Source organism: Numida meleagris, chromosome Z (genome assembly GCF_002078875.1).
Source record: "Numida meleagris isolate 19003 breed g44 Domestic line chromosome Z, NumMel1.0, whole genome shotgun sequence".
Lineage (NCBI taxonomy): Eukaryota > Metazoa > Chordata > Aves > Galliformes > Numididae > Numida > Numida meleagris.
The window spans coordinates 68,878,156-68,902,810 of NC_034438.1; the positions used below are offsets into that span (position 1 = coordinate 68,878,156).

Genomic DNA, 24,655 nt, shown 5'->3' on the forward strand with positions numbered 1-24,655 from the left:
TTTATCAACTTCATAAACTTAACTTTATAAATGATAGATATACATTTTGTCTTTTCACAGAGTATTTAGTGACAGATCTTACATGCCATATTAAGGAATTACATATTACATATCTAAAATAGGACTCTAATAGTGATAAGTTACACTATGGGATACTAAATCCACCACTAAGAGGAATATGGTCTTTCAGTTTGTATATGCAGGATGTATTTGCAGTTTTTGCTGTCAGTCTTCATTATATGATTCTTTCACTCCTGTTGTAGTTTGCTAGAATACAAAGAAGCTTATTCACATAAGATGCTGATAACTATGTAAATTCAACTGGATTAATGCTAAAGAGACATAAGGCACATTATTTGGTCTTGGAAGCCAGCTTATACAGGGAAATAAAGGAAAAGAAAGTTACTAATATTTTTATAGGAAAATGGTCATTTTTGTATCTAAATATTTCTGATTCATGAAAAATATCCCTTACTTCACATGATTTTTAAACTCAATTTTTAAACCTTTGAAGATTTTATTTCTACTGTAGACCCTTTTTATCTGCTCTTTCTCCAAAGAACTTGAATTTTTTGTTCATTTTTCCTTTTTGAGAAAATTCTGTTACAAATGCAAAAAGAAGGAAAAATAGAGTATTATGGAGAAGGATAATGCTCTTTGTGGATCAGAAAATGAATGTAATAGTATTTCATGCAACCTACTGTTCTACCATTTGAAGACCTCTACTACAGCTGGACAGTTACAGGTTTGGTTAACTTCTTTGGAAAAGGGAAAATTGACGATAGTTTTGGAGCATAGATACCATTTGCTTTAGATAGCCTTAAAATTCTGGATTTGATTTTTTATTGAGAGAAGTGTATTTTCAGAACAGTAAGAGCCATGAAGAAAGAATGCAGTTCTCTCTCTCTCTTGTGGCTACCTTATAATAAATAATAATAAATAATAATACAGTATTCTTTAAGAGACATTTAAAGTCTTATAAGTTATTAAATAAAAAATATTTTGTATCTTGTATATTTTTTGTGTAGCAAACCTGATCCTGGCTATATATTTATTACAGGACACTAAACTGCACTTTCTTTCCCCACGTGCTCATTACTACTCTCCTTGATGTTTAAAATTATAGGTTTTTTCTTGAAAACTAGATGGTTACTTTGATATTCTGAGCAGTATTTGCTGCTTCTGTTAGACAAATTGATATAGTTATAACTGTGTGAATTATCTGCATAACTTTTTTTCTTAGATACTTTCATGACTATCTAACAGTGACTTTGCAATCACACCAGTGTAAAATTTTAGTAAATAGTTTTACCTGTTGGATACATTGGTATTTTGAAGAAAAGTCATTAAGACTATCAGCATAATATATTTTTAGAAGTTTTGAAATTGGCATGGCCAAGAAATCCAATTTAAAATGTAAGTTTTTAGCTACATATATATAAAGCATATATGTGTATATTGAAACAAATGTAAAATTAAGTTGCTGAGCAACTGATCGTTTATCTGCTGTAAAAATCTACTCACTGAGTTCACAATCACCTCATAATAATGTGTACACTAGACTCAGACACATTAGGTTTAGTGATAGTATGTTTCTGCAGAGATTGTAGAACAGCAGAAGGCTTAAACAGTGGTGTTTCAACATATCATGACAACGAATCATGCAGCCTCAGAAGCCAGAGACACAACATGATACCAAACAGCACTGATAGTGATAATAAATGTTCTTCTAAATTATTTGAGTTTTAATCTAAAATATTACTAGCAACCTAAGTTATATGTGACATAATTTACATCTTGAAAATTTCTGCATAATAGCTCAATGAAAACATTATTACAAAAATAAAGAAATGATACCTACTTGACTAATTGTAATATTATGTAATTAAAAATAGGTATAAAATGGAGAGAGAGGAGGACTTGAAAATTTAAATTTAAATTCTGGTCATTTTTAGTCATACAACAACATAAATTTGAGAAACATGATAAAGAGCTTCAATACACAGCCTGAAATCTATGTGTGTTCCACAGTTGAACCGCACATATTTCCTTAAAACAAGCCTCATTGCACTTAGTTTCTGAATACCACATTCCTTCAGGTAACAGTGATTCAATGCTTCTAATTACATAGGTTCATTAAGTTATATATTTGAAACAAAAAAAAAACACTTTACAAGTTGTGCAGTTCCAATTCCCATAGAAGAAAGTAAGGGGAATTTCCTTTCACTCTCTCCCCACCTGCTGCCATTTCAATTTGCATTTACCTGGGCACCAATTTCAAATACCAAAAGTGAATGAAGAAAGAAGTTATCACTCAATGTGCACTTCCCAGCAACTCTGTGCTGTCCAATCCTCACATTTAAAGGTTTCTTCTATACCTGCAAAGTGATATGGGTCATGTTCAGATAGACGAAAATAAGCAGCAAGTTTACTTCCCATTTAGTCACAGATAGAATTCATACTGATTTCTTTGTTCTTTTACCAACTGCCAAGGCTGAGAGGAAAGCTTTTGAGGCACAGAGGTTTGGCTTTTCTATGTGATTGGGTAAGCATACCTCAGATATGCATTTTGGTCAGTTATCACAGTTGACAATTATTTATTCTTTAAAATTACTTCCTCTAAATACTGATAACTGCCATCAGTATGTTGTGATGGTTTTATCATTATTTAGTTGGATAAATATTAACAAAGGTTTTAAAAATTACTTTTACAATATCACTAGAATGTACAGGTAATTGTCCCTTATTCCTACAAATCCAAAAGGAGCTGAGCATCCAAGGAGAAACAAAGGAAAAGAAGAAGAAGATATAATAATAGATTAGTTATCATACTGTTAATTATAGAGTCCTGATTTATGTGATAATTTATTGCTGCATTGCTTTGTACATTCAGGGTGTTGCCAAGCCACCCCCTAATGAGTTTTTCTACTTAGGAAAACAGAAAGGTCACACATTAATTAAGTTCCATAGTCTTCACCTTACAGTGTTTTCATGATAGATTTGTTACATATAGGAATGTTGAATTTCTTTGTTTTGGCAGTCGGAGTAAATTTTCCTTTCCAATATTTACAGGTACCAATTCACCTTGAAAAAAAAGTGTTTCATGCAACTCACAGATGTTCTCAGATGAAAAATATAAATCTTAAAATAGAACAAATGTTAATAATAATGTATATATATATATATTTGTTTTTTTTGTAGAGGAAAAGATGACTCATCAGTTACAAATATCTGAAAAGTCTACCACTTAAATTCTCCAGCTGATTCATAGATAGGTATGACATCTCCTCTGTTACACCTTGTGAAATGAAATGTCTGAAGAGATGGAAACTCGGGAAAAAAAAAAGGCACCTGAGTCCCTGTTTACTCTACCTGTTAGCAATATGGCCATTTCTCAGTGGCAGCTTATTTGCCATCATGCCTGACTGTGCCATTTATTGAGTAAAGAGACAGGTAATCCTCAGTGGACTCTGCATGAGAATTGAAATCACTTCTAAAGTTAGAAGGTGCTTTCTGTAAAAATAAGGAAAAGGCTTGGCAATTGTTTGTCATGAATCACAAAAATTCTTACATATCCAGTCATGCTGTTCACTTTTCCATCTTCAGCTTCTGAGTTTTATATTTCTTTTCAAGTACAAACTGCTAGGTTAGAAGATGCATAAGTCGTGTTAACAAAAATCTTTCCAAAAATCTAAAAATCTAAAACATAATCTTTAGCTAGTGTGAAGGCAACTGTGTTGACTGTGGACTATGCAGGGAAATGTTTTCCTATTCATTTATTTTAGCCTCTTTAAAAACAATTGACTGTTGTATGGCAGCCTTCTACGACAACGTAATAAGGCTTCCCTTCCGTCCACACCTCCGCGTGCGGGGCATACGGGAGGCACACACAGTGTGTAACACCGAAATGCCAATTTAATGCTGCGCAACAAGGCTATTTATACCCGTACACGCGACCGCCCTGGATACTCGTGACCCTAGACCCCTCCCCGGGTGCACGCAGGCACTGCCCATTTCATCCCACACCTCCCCCGTCTTTAACAGCCCCTTTAATACGTTCCTCTCTTGGTTCCCAGTTTCCCCAACTATCCCTACAAGGCCTAAGCGTGTCTTACATATATATACTAGGCAGGGGAGGTCCTGTCGCGTCACATCCCGCACGCTCGGTTACCGCCTATTTCATTTTTCTCCTCCCATGCCTGGAAAAGCCTTGCCCCGTTACAGCGCGATCGCAAAACCCCCTATAACCTATCTCCCAACTAACTTATCTACTGCTTAAGCTCTAATGTTCGCACATTATACAGGTGCGTACTTCATATTAACTACCTAAGACTTATCACAAGCGTTCGCGTAGCCTATGGTATTCCATGCGCCGATCAAAGGCTTGTTCCATCATTCTTTGTAAGCACTGCTGCAAACATCCTATCAAGCATGGTAAGCAAAATGCAATGCAGATAAGCACTAAGAGCACTATACCGACTACTTTAAGTATCTGGGTGACCCACGGCCCAAGTCCGCCAAACAGGTTCTTCAGCCAATCGCCGAACGGATCATGTCAACCGTTATCTTCTGCACGGACTTAACCCCAGCTTGCAGGGGCCACACGCTGGCCCAGGTGAAGACTGTGGGAGGTGCAAGTGCAAGGAGTGCATATATCCAAGGACCCTCCCATCGTGTCGGATCTGTGACAAACAATGTCTTTGCTCGGCCCAGAACATGGTCACGCTGTGCAAAGGGCCTCTTCTATCACTGCTCCAACAGTGACGAGGACAACTGCGTTGATGACCCCTCTTTAAGGGCATGGAGCTGCCCTTTCAGGAGCTGATGTGCGCGCTCCACTATTACTTGTCCTTGGGAAATAAGTGGGATCCCAAACACGCGCTGGATACCCCAAGTGCACCACCAGGCCTCAAAACAATGGCTTCTGTAGCCCAGTCCATTGTCCGTTTTTAACGCTATGGGAACCCCCATTATCGCGACTGCAAAGCGTAACGCTTTGACACAGTCACGCCCTTTTTGTAATGAGCGAATACTCAACTATCCTTGAAAGACCAAATCACTCGTGGAGAATACACATTCATTTCAAAAGAATGGAAACGTACCCGATCCGGCATCTGTGGAGAATGCCGTAAAAGTGATGAGGAATTACAGCTTCGATTCTGCAGTTTGTAGGCTGCTCCTGACAGCATCCAGCAGAAGAGAAACTGCTGGTTTGTGCTTCCTGTGAGCGGGCGCTGCTGCCTGCCTGCTGGCCAGACTTTTCTGCTGGCTGATGTAAGGCTGGAGGGATCCTGGTGCCTATTTGCTAAAACCTGGATGTTGGGCTCTATGACAACTCTCGCCCCGGCGAGGGCTAAGAGATCACGTCCCAGCAACGAGAGCGGGATGTCCAGGACATAAGGCCGAATCGGTCCTGCTGTCCACTCCTGCCCGTTGTCCTCCCATGAAAAGAGGACGGGATAGTGACTGCGATGGTCCGTCACGAAACCCCCCACCCCACTGACTGAGCACAGGAGTGTTTCCAGGGCCCAAGAGGAGGGCCACACAGCCGTTGAAATAGTGGTGACATCTGCTCCGGAGTCGATTAGAAAGGAAATGGTTTTCTGGTTCGGATTTGGCTGTGTCAGGCCTTGAATCAAGATTTGTGCTTTAAGTATGGGTCTGTTTCCTAAATCAAAACTAACTTGAACCAATGGCACATCAGCCTGGCTGGCAGACTGTCCCTTTCTTTATCCCCGGCCCTGCAAGCAGTTGCGAGCAAGATGCCTTCCCTTACCGCAACGGAAGCAGACGTCTGGTGTGGTTTGGACTGCCATCGCTTGCAAAGCTGCTGTTATCCCAGCAACCTGCTCAGACAAAACCGCAGCCAATGGCTGCACCTCCTGAGCTCGACCGAAAGCGCAGCCACGCGCTATGAGTTCCCCTGCTGTGGCTGTGGCAGGAAGGGCTGCAAGAGCAGCCTTGTACTCTGGAGCTGTGCTCGAACATAAACATTCTCGCAGCACTATTTCCTGTGTTTCCGGGGGCAGGTTGCTACTTGAGATAGCTGTCTGTACTCGGTCTGCAAAGGAGCCGAAATGCTCCCCAGGTTTTTGTCTAATATGGAGATAACTTGGCGACCCACTAGTAAGCATATGCATCCGCTCAAGCGCTCGCCTGCCCAAGTCTGCTGCTGTGACAAGAACGGTGGCTGGCAAAATCAGTTTTTTCTGAGGGGTACTCCAATTACCCTTTCCTGCGATTGCATCCGCTGGGATGTTGTGTAGAGGATGAGCTGGGTCTGCCTGCGCACGAGCTCGCAAGCTGTCTACCTCCTCCTGAATGCACACCTCAAAAATCGGTACCTGCGCCTGCGATCCGGTAAGACCTCCCTCTTGGACCACTTTTCTCAACTGCATTAGCATTTTGTAATCTACCGGTTGCCATGGGGGACCCTGCGGTCCGCCAACAAAAACAGGGTAGCAAGAGCGTGGCATGGGCTCAAGCTCGCATCCGGAGAGCATGCACTCCTGAGCACGAATAACCCAGCGCTCACCGGCCCTGCGAACTTGGTCCCGTGCCTGCCCCCACTGTCTCCTTTCTCCCTCTGATGGCAGGTGTATGCAAAGACGACCCTCCTCCTCCTCCGAGGAACTGGTGTCATCATCCGCCCCACGCCCTTGGGACCCCTCTGCCCTATCTTTGGAGCCACTAACCCTCCTCGAGGTTGAGGGGAGAGGCTGCTCCACAGGGCTAGATCCCAGCATCCTTCCCTCACCTACGCCCGGCGCAGCTGCACCACGGGGAGCTGCACCATAGGGCGGAGGTGCCACTGTAAAAGCGGGCGTCCCTGCCTGGACCGGCCAGGGGGCTGAAGGAACGGGAGCCCTCGGGAAACATGTCAGTGTTTCCTTCGGATTCATAGACCAAAACTGTCCGTCGTCTGAGGTCTGAACCCCTGGGGTCGTCTGCCCTTGCCTTGGCGCCCCTGAAGGGGCTAAAAGCGGAGCTTCCATCCCCGTCTCTTCCCCTACCTTGCCCGTCTTGTTTTCCTCTCCCTCCGACCGTTTCCTTCCCTGCTCTCCATCGGTTTTGGCTGTCTCAGTGTCATCAGGCGTCCCCGATAACACTTGACGTGCCGTGGCATCAAGATGCCGCTCGTCTTTCACTTTCTGTATCACACTTCTCACCGTCCCCAGCACAGGGATAAGTCCCAGTGCCTCCTTATTTCCTGCACTTGCCCCTTTCCATAGCTCCTGATCCACCTTCTCTAAAACCACTTTCTGCAGACAGTCTGTTGGGGACTCCGCACACTGCTTGCGCAGCATCCACTGAAGGAGTGCGAGGCACTCCTTCTTATGTAGTGTTATCCCTACTTCCTTGGCCAAGGATTTCTGCCTACTCACCACCTCCTGCACGCCGAGCCCCATCACGGCTCCGGCTTCTCGGCGCCTTGCTCGCGCCCGGTGCCTTGCTCACACCCAAAATCGGCTGTCCGGCGCCTTGCTCACGCCCAAAATCACGTCGGGGTCACCAGATGTTGTCTACGACAACGTAATAACGCTTCCCTTCTGTCCACACCTCCGCGTGTGGGGCATACGGGACACACACACAGTGTGTAACACCAAAATGCCAATTTAATGCTGCGCAACAAGGCTATTTATACCCGTACACGCGACCGCCCCGGATACTCGTGACCCTAGACCCCTCCCCGGGTGCACGCAGGCACTGCCCATTTCATCCCACAACAATGTTTACATACTTAGAGCAAAGAATGCGATATACAAGTTACAAAAAGTCTGTGCCATGACAAACTCTCCTACAACTGCACTACTAGTCTGCCCTTAAAATCATACTGGCTAGTATGTTTTATTCTTAGACAAGCAATACTATACCATGTCTTTATCAGTTTGTCCTCTTTTTGATGAATACCATCCTGATAACAAAAAATCCCTCTTACTTTTCCTCATCAGAAGGCAAAAGAAGTAATTGAAATCATTCTGTGTAATCGTCTGAGAAAAAGCAGATGACAATATTTGCCTGTAACACATACATACACTGTAAAGCCAACTGTTATACAATGATGTGGGAGCCAACAGTATATATGTATTTCAGAAAAGGGATTTGGCGTGACCATGAGGGGTAGAATCATTATATACAATTGTTTTGATGAAGTTGAAGGGAAGGAATCACTAAGCCTTAGTCTGCCAAAAGCTGAGGTGGGTAATGTCAATAACAAAATTGCTCTCTACCCACCCCAGATTTCATAATTTTTCTCTATATATTCACTGCTATCTACTATTGGAAACAACACGTGAACCATTGATTAATTCACTATAGCTTATATTTACACTGCCGGACTTTTTTATGGGTTTAATCCTGCTGCCAGACAGAAATGCTAATGACACCAGTTAAGATCAAGAGTACAAATCCTGCTGATGCTGACCACAGAAACAGTCAAAATCCAGGTATTATTATGTTGATTGAAACATATTAAAAAAGGGCTTCAAACTAGTTATAGCCATAGTTACCAATTATCAGTTTCACAGTAAGCATTCATAGTTAACAGTATCTGCGTATTATTATTAATCTATATGGCTGCACACCTAATCTAAAGCCCTGTACAGCTGACTCAGATTTGAGGGGGCTTTAACCCAAATCCACTATTTAAATAAACGTTTTTGTCATGTTAGTGTTTTGTCCTCAAAGCCTAATTTTGCTATTATTATATGTATTTACTGGGACAAAAGCAGAGCATCATTGTGGTTTCCAGCAGGAGTAAGTGGCCTAGATGAAAATTACCCACAGAAACATATTTTCCACAAAGCAGTACTGAAAGATACGTGGGATTAACACCTACATAATTTGGCCCTGGCACTTTGCTCTGGTTTTCGTAGCTGAATAGTATGTGAAATGTGATTTCATTTTATACTTTCTCAATTCTTCTCTCAATGACATGTGCAAGTCAGATACAAAAGAAACAGTCCTTTAACTACTTCAGAAACTAGAGAGTCATTCACTTCAAGTTATTCTTTAATATGGAGCCATAATATGTGGCTTCCAACAACTTTTCCAAATGTAAAAAATAAATATAAATGAGAATATATACGAGCCACATCAGAGTATTTACTCAGAAATTTGGTCAGTGGGTGTAATATAAAGAAATGCATGAATTCACTGATTAGAGAAGAAATAATGTTTCCACAAATAAGCCAGCTCTTGGTAGCAGAATTGCCTGATTAAGGTTTAACACTATCAGTGCAGGGGAAGAGGGAACAGCAAAAGGAAAAACAATCACAATATGGAATGGATAATCAGGCAAGGGGAAGAATGTCTCCTAAAAATACCAGAAATATAGTTAAAATATGATTTTCTCTACAGATCTGTATAAAGGTGGTAACTCCTTGCAGATCGTGACCTTTGCAATCACCCATGCTTCAAATTTATCTGCAGAAACATGGTAGTCATTAAAAAAACTGAAAACCAAAAAGATTAATATTCTTTGGATGTTCTGAATTGTCTGATGACCATGCCAGCACATAAGCAAATAAAATCTAGCAAGCATACATGGATGATATGCATATATGATCGTTTAAGTTATGTAAATTGTTCCATAAGTAATGCCTCCTATTTATTTCCATGGAAACTACAGATAAAAAGAGCACAATGACACCATTTGATAGAACAAATTCTCAGCTGCAAAACATTATTTTTCAATATAGTCAACATCATTAGCTCTGCATTTTCACCAGTGATAAACAAGAGCCTGCATGCCACGCTAATAAAAATCTGAACCACTGGATGTGACCACTGTCGCTGTCACTACTGCTGAAATGCAGCACTCACTGCCTCACAGTGCTCACACCCACTGTTTCCTCTCCATAAACGTTCACTAAGCGTCAGTGAATGTCAGTGGGTGCCATTTTTTTCACTCACAGGAATTCAGTGACACCACTTTACTTCATCCATGCTTCAATGACATACGCCATTCTGTCAGAATGCCCCTCTGCTGCCATCTGTCACATGGCAACAACATGTAGTGGAATATTGATGGGAAGGTTCAGCTTCTACTGCCATACCATCAACATCCACCTCTGATGTCATGGGCCAATATACTAAAGTAAAAGGCATTAATTCTGGAGCAGCCCTCAAATATTAAAGTTACAGGTTCAGATAGCTCATTAGCACCTATCTGTCCTGAAATTTCTTTCTCCTAAATCCTTCTGCAGAACAGAGTACTGTGATTTAGTAAGTTTATTTCAATTTAAAGAAATATTTTAAATGCACTGACGATACTACAAAATGATATGTGGAAGCAAAATAGTTAAACAGTTAATAGTTAATAGCCTCATAGTCTGCATAGGCCATTATTTAACTGCTCTCATGAAATAAGAAACATTTTCAGTCAATGGTCTTGGCAGTCAACACAAATTAATTATCAGGGAGTGGATTATTGTAAAAGGATGAGCTTTCTAGTCTCCTTATCTGAAGTATTTCAGTTACTGTTGTTATTTACCACATCCTACTTGTCTGATGCAGTTTTGTAAACAACTGGTGGTATGACCAGATAGTATATAGGCACCGAAACTGCCCAGTTTGGGCAGAGATCACGTAAGCAGAGTCTGTTTACTGGTCTTGCTCTGTGCTCTTTCCTAGCAACAGTAATAGACTGCTTTTGTTCTGACCTTATCTAAATGGTATTCTGGTTACTTCCACAACAGACATGACAAAACAGACTGCTTTCTATATTTCTGATGGAAAAGTAAAAAATTCTGTGCTTCAGAGTACAGTAAAATAAAATAGAAAGTAAAAAAATTACTTGTAGAAATATATCAGTAAAAGTATGAATTTTTTGAAATTAAGGAAAAAAGGCATTCTGAAACTTTGTATGCGCTTTAGTTGGTTCTTGCGTATTTTCTTTTATTTTTATAATTTGTCTTGCTGATCCAAAGATCTGCTCTTTGTCTGATCAAGGGTACCCATTTTAAGATTTTATATTAGCCACACCCAATCACTTTGATCATTTTTTTCTTCGTACACCAAGAACAGAAGATACAGCTTGCATCTTCCTTATTCCCACAGTTTTATTCCCATTTCAACTGCAAAATTTACCATAATGTCATCAACTTCCTGAGAGAACATCCACATCCTTTGAAAAAATATAATCTGCAATAGTATGTGAAGGAGTATAATATGGCCCAGTATGGAAGGCTTGTATCCTATCATACTGCCTTTACTTGCCTTTTTATTCAGCAATTAAGAGAACTTTATAGGATTCCACAACAGATCAGCTTTTCCAGTGGACTACTTTAATCATCATACTGATATTACTTAGCTCTCCCTGTCCAAAGCTAGTATAGAGTCCATCATGCAGGGTGCAAACCACAGCTTCCATGCGCTTTCCTGCCCCAGAGCCTTGCTACTCTGCAGATGGCTCATAACATGGCCCTTTTTTTTCCTGCAAGATCAGTAACATTTATTTGCCTACTGCCTATCATTCTAGTCATTTTCATAACCTATCTTTAACAGCTTTCTGAAGAGCACAGCTATCTTCACCCAGTGAGGAAGGATATGAAATAACAATACAGCTTGATCAGATTGATAGAGAATTGGAATTGGTTCAGCTGCAAACCGTAGCCTTCTGTCTCTGCAAGCTTTTTCAAGCTATCCTATAACAGGAATCCTCAAGTTTCATTACATTACAAGGAAATCTCCTTCAAGAGATATCATTTCTCCTGGACAGTTTTCTAACTTCCAGTTCAGACTCCAGCTTTGCTAACTACAAGAACAGGTTCTTAAAAAAGCTACATTGAGAAAATTCATGAAGGTTTTCACAGAACACATTTAATCATTTTCAACAAGCACTTGAAAAAAAAAGCATAAAAGAAAGACTGCACGAGTGTAGATCATAACAATAATAAAAATAATGCATTCCTCACCATCTCATTTTTAAACATATGCATACGTATTTGTGCACAGAAACAATATGTGCTGAAATACATGAAATAGATATTTTGAGGGACTCAATTTACAACACCCGTGGTTGTACGTCCATCAGTTTGAATTTACCATACAATTCCTGTGTGCTTATGTATTTCATAATCTACTAAAACTCTTGAGTGACTTGAGTGAAAGACTCTGAAATAAATAAATGTTTTTGTTTTGATTGAGAAACCTTGAAAAAAGTGCTAGCCTTACCCCAAATACACCCCACAGCAATGTGCTGCTGAGTGAGAGCTTCATAAGAAATTTGAACTTAGCCTAAGCCTCAGGGTAATTCAAACTAATTTTATTAGCATTGTTAGAGATCTTTTATACCTCCCTTGGTCATGTTTTAAGTACCATGCATTCTAAATTCTGCTTGTAATGACACAAGGCACATGATATCAAGATATACTAAAAAAAATTAACTTTTTTCCCCCAATTTTTTTCCCAGAATACATGAAGTACTATATCCAACTGAATCTAGATCTTCCTGAAAAGATAAACTATACACAGTTCTTGTTTGCTAGAAAAAATGTTTTCTCCAAAAAGTCAAATGATGAGTAAATCTACATGAACATGTGAGATTTAAAATATAATTGCTCCAAAAAGTTGGACTGGACAGAACTGCTGTTAGCAGACCCTACTTTTAGCATCTTTCCAAGGGCACCTTCCTCCGTCCAAAATTCCCTCTCTTCAATATCACTTTCTTTCCAGTCCTTTCTCCCTTTATGGGAACCCTTATTTAAACTTCCCATTTCACAAGCTAGTTGCTCATTGTGCAGAAGAAAAAGCATGATCAGCCTCCCTGTTGCTGTTTCTTCCTTCTGTCTTTTTATCATTTGGATCACTCAGGATGTGCCATATTTGCTTAGTCTAGATGTTAGCAAAATTTACCATCAGCTTCAACTGGCTATAGCTAGCAAGGAACAGTCTTCTGCTTTGAGAGTTCAGAAGCTAAATTTCAGGTATTCAGTGGTACTCCTCCCTCTTCCTCCAGTTATTTACCATCTGTCACATTTACAGTTTCAATCTGTTTTGCACCTTTGACAGCTAGAAAGTATTATCAAGACTGCAGAAAAGTTGAGATAGGAAACACATAATTAAATTAGATATATGCAGCCAATGAAGCTGAAGAGATGTTCAGTGAAATGACTGATTGTTGGGAAACACCCCAAGTTTTCCCAAAGGGTTGCCCTCCTTGCGTGGGGAAGCACGACCACTCAATGTGAGTGCACACAGCTTCCACTTTATTGTAGCAACAAACCCTTATATAGTATACTTGTTTACAGGATCCAGGTTTCATGCAACCAAGCGTATCAGAGAACAATGGTGTTTCCCAAGCAATTTTCATATACAGAACACCTTGGTAAACTGCAACGTACCATACGCACCACTGCACCTGCACCTGTACTTATCAATCTATTTCCTTCATCTAAGATTACATCGTAGGTCATTAGTGAATCATTAGCTACATGCTCTTGAGCACACTGCGCCCCAAGAACTGATAGCTTTGCAAGGCCAATCTCTATCATCTTCAAAACAGAACTGCAATTATAAAAGGATACCAATGATGGGAAACTACAAATGTCGTGCTCATCAAAAAGCACTGGGAAACTACCAGCCAGTTCATTTCATCTCAGTGCTTGGGATGACTGCGGAGCCAATTTTCCCAAAAGCTACATCCAGGCCTTACAGTGACCAGAAGTGTACTGTCTGAAGACACTGATAGAATTCCATAGTAAAATGACTTTCTTAGTGGATGGGGGAAAACATCGGATCTTGCTCACCTGAACTTTAACAAAGTAATCTGAATGGTGTCCATAGTGTTCCTACACCAAAACTGGGGAGTATAGAATGAGTAAATGGTAAGATGGTAAGAGTGGGAAAGTGGTTGAATCATGAAAATCAAATTCTGCTAAGGACCACTATTTCTAGTGGTGTCCTTTGGTGGTTTCTGTGATCAATATGATCGATATTGCTCACAGACTTTTTTAATAGCTTGGACCTTGGACAAGGTCAGAGTATTTTCTGAGGCACGCTGAAGGCCAAAATGAATAATGTAATGTTACATCACTGGGACAGAATCCCTCCCCATCCCAATATGGGATGAGTAAACAAGCAATTTTTAAAGAAAATGGTGATCCTGTTAGATGACAAATCAGCTGTCTATCAGCCATGTACCACTGAAGAAAGTATTTGAAGCTTGCTGGGACAAGATCCTGAGCAACTTCAGCTGGACTGGAGAAGGCAGATGGAGTGTAGAATTACACTAGATGATCTCTAGAGATTCCTTCCAGACTATAATATTCTATTATTCTCTGATATCTTTATTTCCTCTCTTACAGAAATTTAATTTCCAAAATTCATCAATACTGGTGAACAGGTAGAGTTCCTTACTACCCAGGTTTTCCCTTGTTAATCCTAATTTCAATAACAGCGAGACTGCATGCATTATTTTCTCTTCTAGCCTGAAGGACGCTGCTTTTCTAGAGTTCTCAAACCTATGTTAAACTATCTACTGAATTCTTGTAAAGTGCTACTGGAGATGGAAGATCTACATAATCTTAATATAAATATGTACCTGCCTGTCAGTATATGAAACAAAAATATGGGAGTTGTGGCTATTTTTAAAATGTCCACAATAATCATCACACAGTTACACACAGTGTTTTGCAGGAAAATATTAGTTCAACCCTGTGCTACACTTATACAAACATTAGAGAAGTCAGAAAAATTAGTTTATTCTTAGAAAAGCTGTTTCCAAATGTAGTCGACAGATCGAGCAAGGTAAGGTGCTCACAGGCTAACAACAGGAAACTTCTCTACTTCCAAACCTCCATAGTGAATCTTTGGATAAACATGAACAGTCATTCTCATTCCTCCCTGCTAATCCAGCTGAGTTCTCAACTATCCATTGTGCAGCAGGTAAAACAATGTTCATGCTCCCTCCAACCCTGGTCCTACACTTGAGGGAATTTTTTCTGTTTCCTAAAATTAAATAAATATACTGTTCTTTCTGAACTCTTTGTCTATGTCCTATACATGCATTAGCACAAATGACTAGTTGTTTTAAATTAGAATTTGAAGTAAACAGTAGAAGGAAAGTGTTAGCTTGGGAAACAAAGTAGGTATTTTAAACATATTGAGATAACATTTCTTAATTGATGGCTTCTTAACTGTGTGTATTTTGCTTTCTTTCTTTTTTTTTTTTTCCAAAAATGAAGGAAAATGGAATTTTTCTGCAGGCTTTATTTTCCTTCAAAACACTAGTTCCAGACTAACATTAAAAAAACTAGTTGTCTTATTAACATTTTATATTTCAGCTTATATCAAAGTCACAGAATGGATTGTGTTTTGGGGGGGCAATACATTTTTATATGTTTTTATATATAATTCTCCATTATTTCGTCCATTATTCCAGAAGCAGTACAACATGACAAAAAAAAAAAACAAAACAAAAAAGACAACAAAAAAAACCAAACAAACCACCAAAACATAAAGGGCTAAAAGTACAAGGACATCTTGTTCTACTGGGGCTCATTGTTTCCTTTACAAAAGTTTATTTCATACACACAGTAGGACACTAGCCAATCATGATGGTAGAATATTATATTTTTTCTGATACTAGAGAATGGTTATGAACCACAGATGCACAGAATTAACAACTCTCTAAACATCTGTGAAAATGTACTGTATTTCTGTGGAACCAGCACTCTCTTATAACTGTTGTCAAAGTAAAAGTAAGTCAGACTGAAAATCAGAGTAAAGCTCTCATTAATTAAAATGAAAGGAAATTTATCATTCCAAATTCTCTTTTCCTCTGGAAAAAAAAAAACCCACAAATATATACATATTATTTAATATTAATTTTAGCAATATATGTTTCTTTTCCAAAAAAATATTTAGATCTAAAATAGTTCATGTTTAAATAATGCTGTTCTTCCTGTTCATCAAATAAGCAATATAAAGTTTTAATTGCTTTTATATTACTTTATTTCTTGCATAATCCATGTGAGATAGTAGGAAAGAAGATGCACTTTTTCACCTGAGATCACAAATTACAGTGACCTGCTCTTTTGCAGCCACCTATTTATGGCAACTACCAAATTTCTTAAGGAAACTCACTGTTTAATTCTCAGTGTTTCCTCTGGATGCTCTACAATTACTTAACATCCTTCTTAAGTTGCAGTGTACAAATTTCATGCAGTACTTCAGCATACATCACAGAATACCAGAAGGCAAAATTTAGCTTAGTGTGTCTTAGAGTCAGTAGTCATCTCTATAAATCTCTTACTGGACCGGCTGCTCTGCAACAACATATATCCTCTGGTTCACATTGTGTTCAAATATCTGAGATGTTCTCTGTAAAACTGGTATTACCAGCTTTTTCTCCAACCGACAGTTAAATGTTCACTTAAGTAACACACTTTTTAATTTGGTAGAAGCCTGAGCCTCGAACTCTGCCTGGACTTGTATATTGTCCCTATTTAACTTTATCTGTGAATTTAGCAAACAATCTGCAATGCATCTTTCAGAGCACTAATGAAAAATATTGAATATCAGTACTTGCTACACTCTTCCATTTTGATTACGAACCACTAATAATTAATCTCTGCAAATAGGTTTTGTAGTCAGTGTTATACATAATGTATTCTGCACTGTGCTCTCCAAGGCAATCTGTCAGAATGCAAAGTCTAAAAGAGTTGAAATCCTGATACAAATCAAGATATGACATCCACTGCTTCTATCCACAAAAGGAAATCAGATTCATCTCACGTAACTTGTTCTCTGTGACACCATGTTGCCTGTCATTCCTTCTTTTTCCATTCTGGTTAGAGTATGTTTTTATTTGCAGGTGTTAGCATGTAACTAAAAGTTCCATACTGGGAGCTAGAATTAAGAAGACAGGTCTAGAATTTTCCATTTTCTCTCTCTCTCTCTCTCTCTCTCTCTTTTTTTTTTTTTTTTTTTTTTTATATTCTTTTTTTTTTTTTTTTTTTGTAGATACCTTTATCTTTTACTGTTTTGTTGATGACTATTCTTTTAACCATCTTTTTAACCTCAATAAGCACCACTGAAGTTTTGGAGCTTATGTTTATTTCTCTGTGTTTATCTGTCTGAACTGTGGCCACTCATATTATTTTTCTGTCAATTTGTTAGCTCCTCTTATTTTGTTCCACACTTTTAAGACAATTTCTCTACCATATCCTCTTTCTCACACAGATCCTTCCCCTCTTCTTCAAATACAAATTGGTCTGTGATAAAAAGAAAGATACAGATTGTTTGTAGCCTTGTTTTTCCTCTCACTTAATTCAGACCTAGCACTGGTGCGCACAGACTAGCACACAACTATTAGGCTGTAGCTGGGCTGCCTTCCCTCCAGTTTTTTTTCTTTGTTGGAGAGTGGATATAGGGATGTGGAATAAAAGTCTGATAGAAAGCCTGTGAAGGAAAAGAATAAAGGTGTACACTTTCACAGCTCTGATAATTTCTATAACAATATTTTATGAAACTATTTTTCTGCATTGAAAAGTCATTTTTGTTTTGGTAAAATCATTCAAAGAATATGTCAGCCAGAAACAGAGAACAATGAATAAAATTAAACATCAGGCATCTCTCATACTTACAGTGACCTGAAAAGGAATGTCCAGGGATATGCTTAAGGTTACTTCACATCACAGACAACTTTTACTGCTGCTGCCTCCGAAGAAGATGGATATGGTTTCTGTTGTTCAGTAACATGAAGAATACATCAACTGAAAACAAAAAATGCTGGAAACAAGAAACACTTACATCCAGTGGTAAATTTTTAAAGATTTTCTATGTAAGGTCTATTTTAAAATTTTGAGTTAAATGTCCTGAACAACTCCAGTTGATCACTTCTGAGTAGCAGAAACTTCATGGTTTGTTTTTGTATATGGATTTTTTTTTTCTTCCAAGTTGTTATGGATTTAGTATCTTTATAGGGTTTCTTTATAGGATTTCTCTGCCTCTGCTCTGCTGGTATGAAATTGTGCAGTTGTCTAGTCACCCTTACTGGCACAGCACAGAATGAATGACTTGCTTTTCTTGTCATGTCAAGGCATGAAAAAGTTTTAACAGTGAAAAATGACTTCTTTCTTATAAAGAATACTTACAGAAAACATTTGTCATGATTCATATTTAATATTCTGTCTAGTCTGAGAAGGTACTACAATTAAAAGTTCATTAATGGCAATGATTTCTAATTCATGGTATGAGCGTAACAGAGCATAACGACTGTTACAATTGATAGACAATTGTTAACTGTCAGAAGATAACATTCTCTTCAATGAGATAAGCTTTGCAATATTAAATCTGAAGTTATATGAATTAAATATAGCTTCCAAATATTACTGAAGCAACTAAACTTTTATGCCTTTAAATCTGGGGCACATAACTGAAAAATTACTCCTCCCCCACCCCTGAAAAAAGAAAAAAAAAAAAGAAAGAAAACAAAAATCTAGGAGTTAGACTTGTCATGTAAAATTATTGTCATATATAGGTAACATTTTGCAACAGCAAACTGAACAAAATAAAGTTTTGGAATACTTTAAACAATGAATGTCCATCCCCTCTTGAAATAAATCTACCTTTGTGCCAAAAAACAAGGAAAGGTTATCTACCCAAAATAGATGGAAATCAGAACAAATAAGGCAGACAAAGCTTGTCTGTGGAGACGTGACTAAAGAATGAGACATTCAGATGAAACAGATAAATTTTGTAGGAGTATAGCAGAAAAATCAGGATTAAAAGCAAAGATATTTAAGCTGAAGGGAAGAGTATATACGACTTATGGGTTTTATTTCTCAGTGACAGTGAAGTAGAAATGAATGTCTCTAAGTGGAGGCTGCAACGAAAAAACAAAGCCAGAAAAGTTTGCCTATTTGTGTGAATGTGAAAAGCTCACCGAAGTGGTAGTAGGAAGTTTCTGTCTCTAAATGTAGGATACCCCTTTACTAAAATTCTCAGAGAGAAACTTGAGAAGCAGACAGTAATCATTCTACAACCTCAGGTAAAGATACACAACACTCAAACTGTCCAAAACTGAGTTCATATTATTACTCTCTATAAATGCAGTCCATCTGGCCTTGAGGTACAAGAGATAAAGTGAACACGGAGGTCAAAAGATAATCTGGAAGAACATATTTGGATTCATATTCTGCTTCATTTCAAATAGAGCAACACATTCCTCACACTTCATGTGTGTGGCCTTTAAAAGGTATAGACAGCAAAATGAAATGTTTCACAGTTTCCAGAACAGAAGGATTAATTCAACATAGAGCTCAACAGGAATCCATCTCGTAAGGATTCCTTTGTAGATCATCCATTTTTTTGTGCTGTCATAAGTAGACTCAAGCCCTCAATTATCAATAAATATGTTTAGAAAGAAAAAGGGTTATAGGACATTAAAAATTATAGCTTTTAACAAGGAGACCAGGTATGAACAGTGGACCTCAAAGGGAGATATCCACAGGGCAAGTGTCCCCTTCCACCATCTCTGTGTAGTATTAGACCTTTCTTCTGACAGGATGTCAAGGCCTCTTCAAAGTACCCTCCAAATCCGTTCTTCTCTGCAATAGCAAAAATAGTCATAAGAATGACACAGTTTCATATTCAAAGATACTCCCCTATCAAGTTACTGGGTGTTGGAAGAGCTTGTGGACCAATAAACAGTCTTACAAATCAGATGCTCATCTTCCTTCATAGACTTTCTTTATAAAGAATTTTAAACTGTAATTACATGGGAATTTAAAAGAAAGCATATTTCCAATGTTTCACTGATATTTATATTAATATCTTCACAGAAAACTTATGCAACTAGCTAACAACTAAAATGTTGATTGTGAAGTCCTGAGTCTTGTAGATACGTCAAATGAAATAGTTGTAGAAGAAAGGTATCTAGGAAAATTATGAAAATTTTCACTGCAACATTTTGAGATGTAGCTCCTTATTGCTTTATATCTTTGTGGTTTTTGTTTTTTTTTTTTAATTTTTTCTTCCACTTGTATTTAGATGTTTCTGTCCCTACTTAATTAAGCAAGGCAATAAGCACAGAATCTACTGCAGCCAAATATTAGTAAAAACACAGTAACTGGCTTTTACTTTGGGTTGTAACAAGAAAGAAATTGATTAAAAAATACACTAATATGGCCACAATTTGTCAGAAGGAATACTAAAAAAAGGCAAATCAAAATATCAGAAAAAGAGAAGGTAGACTACATAAATCATCTTGTAAAAGTCATCACAGATGCCCTCATTCAATGCTGTTTGAGCAAAACTGCTGACTAGCAATGCTCAAAAGTGAGACAAAAATCAGACACTGGATGCTGTGAGAAAGTCTACTTCAGTAAAGGGCTGAGCAGTGTTCCTTCCCAGCCAGTCTTTTTAAGCAAAACGGAACAATATCTGAGCATAGATTAAGAGTTCACAAAAGCATATCATTTACATTCAGGAATGCTTCTGATCTTGCACCTCTTCTTCCACTTTACCTCTAGGGCTTTGGTTCAGGAGGGAGACACACAGAGAGATTAGAAAACATTGTCCCCCAGGGGGCAAATTGATACAGATATACAACAGAAATCTCCTCTTAGCTGCAGAAGCCTTTCCCATCTATCACTCAGAGATAAATGAAATACAGATAAAGACATAATAGAAAGAGTATTTTAGATTGCAGTGTGATAATTTAAAAGGTATGCTCATTTATCTCCCTATAATGTCAGGAATTATACAAGTTTTAACCTTTATACAATTGTCATATTAAATGTAACATCTACATAAAGCCTCCTTTGCTGATATACTGATGAAAGCTGGGCGTAATTTGGATAGCAGATTAGTATGGATTTATCTTCTGTCAATTTTGCAATTTGGAAAATTATCGAAATATTACAAAAGAAGCGTGTATTTCTGCCTAAATGAAGATGACCCTGAAAAGTACCTCATACATAGGCAACAATCCTGTGGACAGTGACACAGACTTTGTGATTTAAATCACCTTACAAACACTTCATTTTCAGTACCAAGTGTTTTAACTCTTCTGTAGATGTCTGATTTAGCATATTGTTTCACGTCTCCTACCAGCATGTGCCCCAGAAATGCAAATATTCCTCTGCTTTCACAAACTCTGCAGCTGAGATTGAGAATGGGAAAACCACCTTTTTGGATATGATATAAATACAGAATGTCCCTGTATATGAGGGCCATAATTTCAAGGTAGGACTGGGACAAAATCTGGAAAATTGAGAAATATTTCACATTTATGAAGTAGCACTTCTGAAAGGAAACCACAAACACAGTCCTGTGTAGATGACGCAAGTAAGACTCCTGTATTTACTTAAATTGCAAAGATCAACATACTAAAGGAGTGAGGATTGAGCTTCACTTGAGAAAAATACTATCCTCATCGTGGAATGTCCCTTCACAGCTCAACACAAGGCATAGAACAAGAGAGGTCCTTGGCCTGAACTCACTCTCAGGTCTCATCCTGTAACAGCATGCTGTTATATGAAGTACAGTAGTGCAAAGCTGTGATTGTAGCCACTTAAGCTATTTAATATCATCATTTATGACAGACAACAGGACTGAGCATACCCATAGCAAGTTTGCAAATGGCACCAAGCTGAGTGGTGCAGTTGATAGAGTAGAGGGATGAGTGCCATCCAGAGAAATCCAGACTGGCTTGAGAGGTAGGCCCATATAGGCTTCATGAAGTTCAAGAAGGACAAGTGTAAGGTCCTGCTCCTGGGCCAGGGCAATCTCAAAGCTGTACAGACTGAGTGAGAAACGGATTGAGACTAGTCTTGTAGAAAATTGTGTAGGGGTACTTGGTGGATGAAAAACTGGATGTGAGCTGGCGGCATGCGCTTTCAGACCAGAAAGGCAATCGTATCCTGGACTGCATCAAAAGTAGTATGGGTAGCAGGTCAAGGGAGGTGATTTCCCCATCTAACCTCATGATACTCATTTGGAGTACTGCATGTAGCTCTGGACAAGAGAGACATGGATCTGTTAGAGAAGGTCTGGAGTGGAGCCACAAGGATGATCTGAGAACTGAGAGAAATGGTGTTGCTTAGCCTGGAGATGAGAGGGAGGCAGAAAGATTCACTTCTCCTCTTTTTTTCAGACACTTATGAAAATATACAGCCTATTCTGTGCAAAGAGCTTTAGGAATTCACTCAAATATGAGGAATCAACATAAGAAAAGTCTCTAACGTTAGCAGTAATCCCAGTATTGTAGAGTCAGAACTGCAGCCTTGTGGTTTTCTGTGGGGAACTATGCTGCAAGTCTAAGACAATGAGATTCTGATGCTGTATTTAAGATATCTAGATACAGATAGACTCCAGAAAAGTAGTAGAAATCTTCCCAAACATGTACACTTGTGTACTTGTATGTATAAAAATTGAACTTACATTGTAAATAGAAATGGAAGAGATGTAATTTGTGTGCATTCTCATCCTGTGTGACAAAAATCATATTAGAAGTGAATATCTTAGTAACAATTTTTTTAAAGCATTGACAGTCTTCAGTGGATTCTATAATCTAACTGTAATGCACAACATAGATGCTGACTGATCATATGATTCCAAGTGATAGTATTGTAGTATGTGAAAAATACATGATTATTTTTTTATTATTATTTTTTTTTAATTTGTGTGTGTGTGGCATTATCTGCCAGAGATGTCTTTCTAAGGGGGAAAAATCTCACATCTATATGATATTGCTTTTGCCTTTAAACATCATCCCTCTCCTATATTTGTCTTTCTGCAAACATTAAATTTCATGAGAGTATTTCTGTCATATTGATGAAAAAGACAGTTGAAAAACAGGGGCCACTTCGATCTTATAAAAATTAATGTAGAAATCAAGTCTTACCAAAGATGAAACACAAGAAAATTATCCAGTGGAAGTCTGTGAACTAATTTTACAAAGTTACCAAATATTTCCATTTCAGGAGGGAACATAGTGTGGTATAGCTGGTATTGAAACAACATATGAAGCACTCCTTGATGCTTTTCATATACATAGATAAGATCTATACTTTCACTTTGAAAAGCTGGAACTAAATTTGCGAGGCTAAATGGGAGAGCAGGAGAAAAATGTAGCTACAAAAGCTCAAGTAGACAGCTGTATTGCAATTATTACACCAATAATAGCCCTGTGGTGGGAAGAACTGCTGTAACATCATCCATTACCCGTTACTCGGTTTTGTGTTGATAGTGATGAGGTTACAAAAAGAAGTCCAAGGGCAATCAAAGGGCCTTCAGGGTTTTGGGGTGATTGGTTAACGGATCAAGGATGCAGGTAGTGTTTTCCTCTACCCTTCCAAAGCAAGGAACTATGCTGAAAGGAAAAGAATGATCTAGCTAATCAATATGTGGCTCAGAGTCTGGTGCCTCTGGCAGTATTTTGGCTTTCTTGATCATAGGATCGTTTACACAACGCCAGGCCTGCTGGTACCTGATGGAACGCTCCTTTCTCAGAGTGGGGGAAAGGATTATTGCGCAGGATTTGGCATGGCTGATTGATAGAACTTTAAACTAGATTTGAAGGCAAAATCAGTGATAAGCTGTGGGAATGCATATCAAAATTTGAAGGGACTGTGTGCTCGTGAATGTAAAACTTAACATTGCAAACCTGAAAGTCTGGCATACTCCTTGGAGATCTTCTTTCTAAGCTGAAAGGAAATACAGTGAAAGGCTCTTCCATACAGTCTTGCATAAACTACTACAAAAAGTAATGTCTCTGCCAAGAGGTCTTTTATTTAATTGTTCAGGTTTTTTTGTTTGTTTTTGTTGTTTTGTTTGCTTTATTTTCTTATATTTTGTTTGTTTGTTTATTTATTTATGTTTGCCAAATTGAAAAGAACGTGAACAATTTGTCAAGCAAAGGTCATACAAGCAGAGCAATACAAGATTCTTTACTGTGAGGGTGGTGAGACACTGGAACATGCTGCCCAGAGAGATTGCGGATGCCCCCTCCCTGGAAGCGTTCAAGGCCAGGCTGGATGGGGCTGTGAGTAACCTGGCCTAGAGGGAGGTGTCTCTGCCTACAGCAGGGGGGTTGGAACTAGGTGATCTTAAAGGTCCCTTCCAGCCCAAACAATTCTAGGATTCTATGATTCAGTCATTCAGACTTGCAGCTCATTGACACATCATCTCGTAATTTACATGTTGCATCAATTAAAATGTCAAGTGGGAGTTACATGCAACACATAGATACAGTCCTGTTCATTTGAACTCACAAATTGATCCATACTTAATTTCCATGCAACTAATCATATGTCTGAAAAGGATAAAGCTGATGCATTCCAAATGCATTTAGAATCTCCCGTGGAGATAAACTATAAGCCACTCTCAGTGCAGTCCTATAGAAAAGTTTAAGTTGTGAATCAGATCTTTGACCATTAGAAGACATAAAAGAGTACCAAGTCACTGTAACTAGTCAATAGGATCTAAATTCAGTGATATATATATATTAATGGTTGTAATATTTTAACAGGAATGCTGGTCATTTGTGTTAGATGCTGTTGGTTCAGTGGGAATATACCAATTCAAAAAAACCTCTCTACTTTGTAGATTTGAAGTTAGAATGGATGACTTAAATTTTGATCATAACTATAGTAAGTTAGTGAAAATCACTGGAGATTTGTAGGCGTACTACAGCAGATACAGA

General features: G+C 38.4%; 1 protein-coding gene across 1 annotated transcript; it reads right to left on the reverse strand.

Moving 5' to 3' along the window:
- On the reverse strand, positions 3,898-7,722 carry LOC110390192. Its single transcript, XM_021381419.1, has 2 exons — positions 7,482-7,722; positions 3,898-7,431 (listed from the first exon to the last, which is right to left on the reverse strand). The coding sequence occupies exon 2, from the start codon at positions 7,407-7,409 to the stop codon at positions 5,730-5,732; it is 1,680 nt and encodes a 559-aa protein (XP_021237094.1). The 5' UTR covers positions 7,410-7,431; positions 7,482-7,722; the 3' UTR covers positions 3,898-5,729.

Bases quoted from the DNA above. Each gene is read 5' to 3' on its own strand.
- LOC110390192 (XM_021381419.1), bottom strand. From the start codon at position 7,409: ATGGGGCTCGGCGTGCAGGAGGTGGTGAGTAGGCAGAAATCCTTGGCC.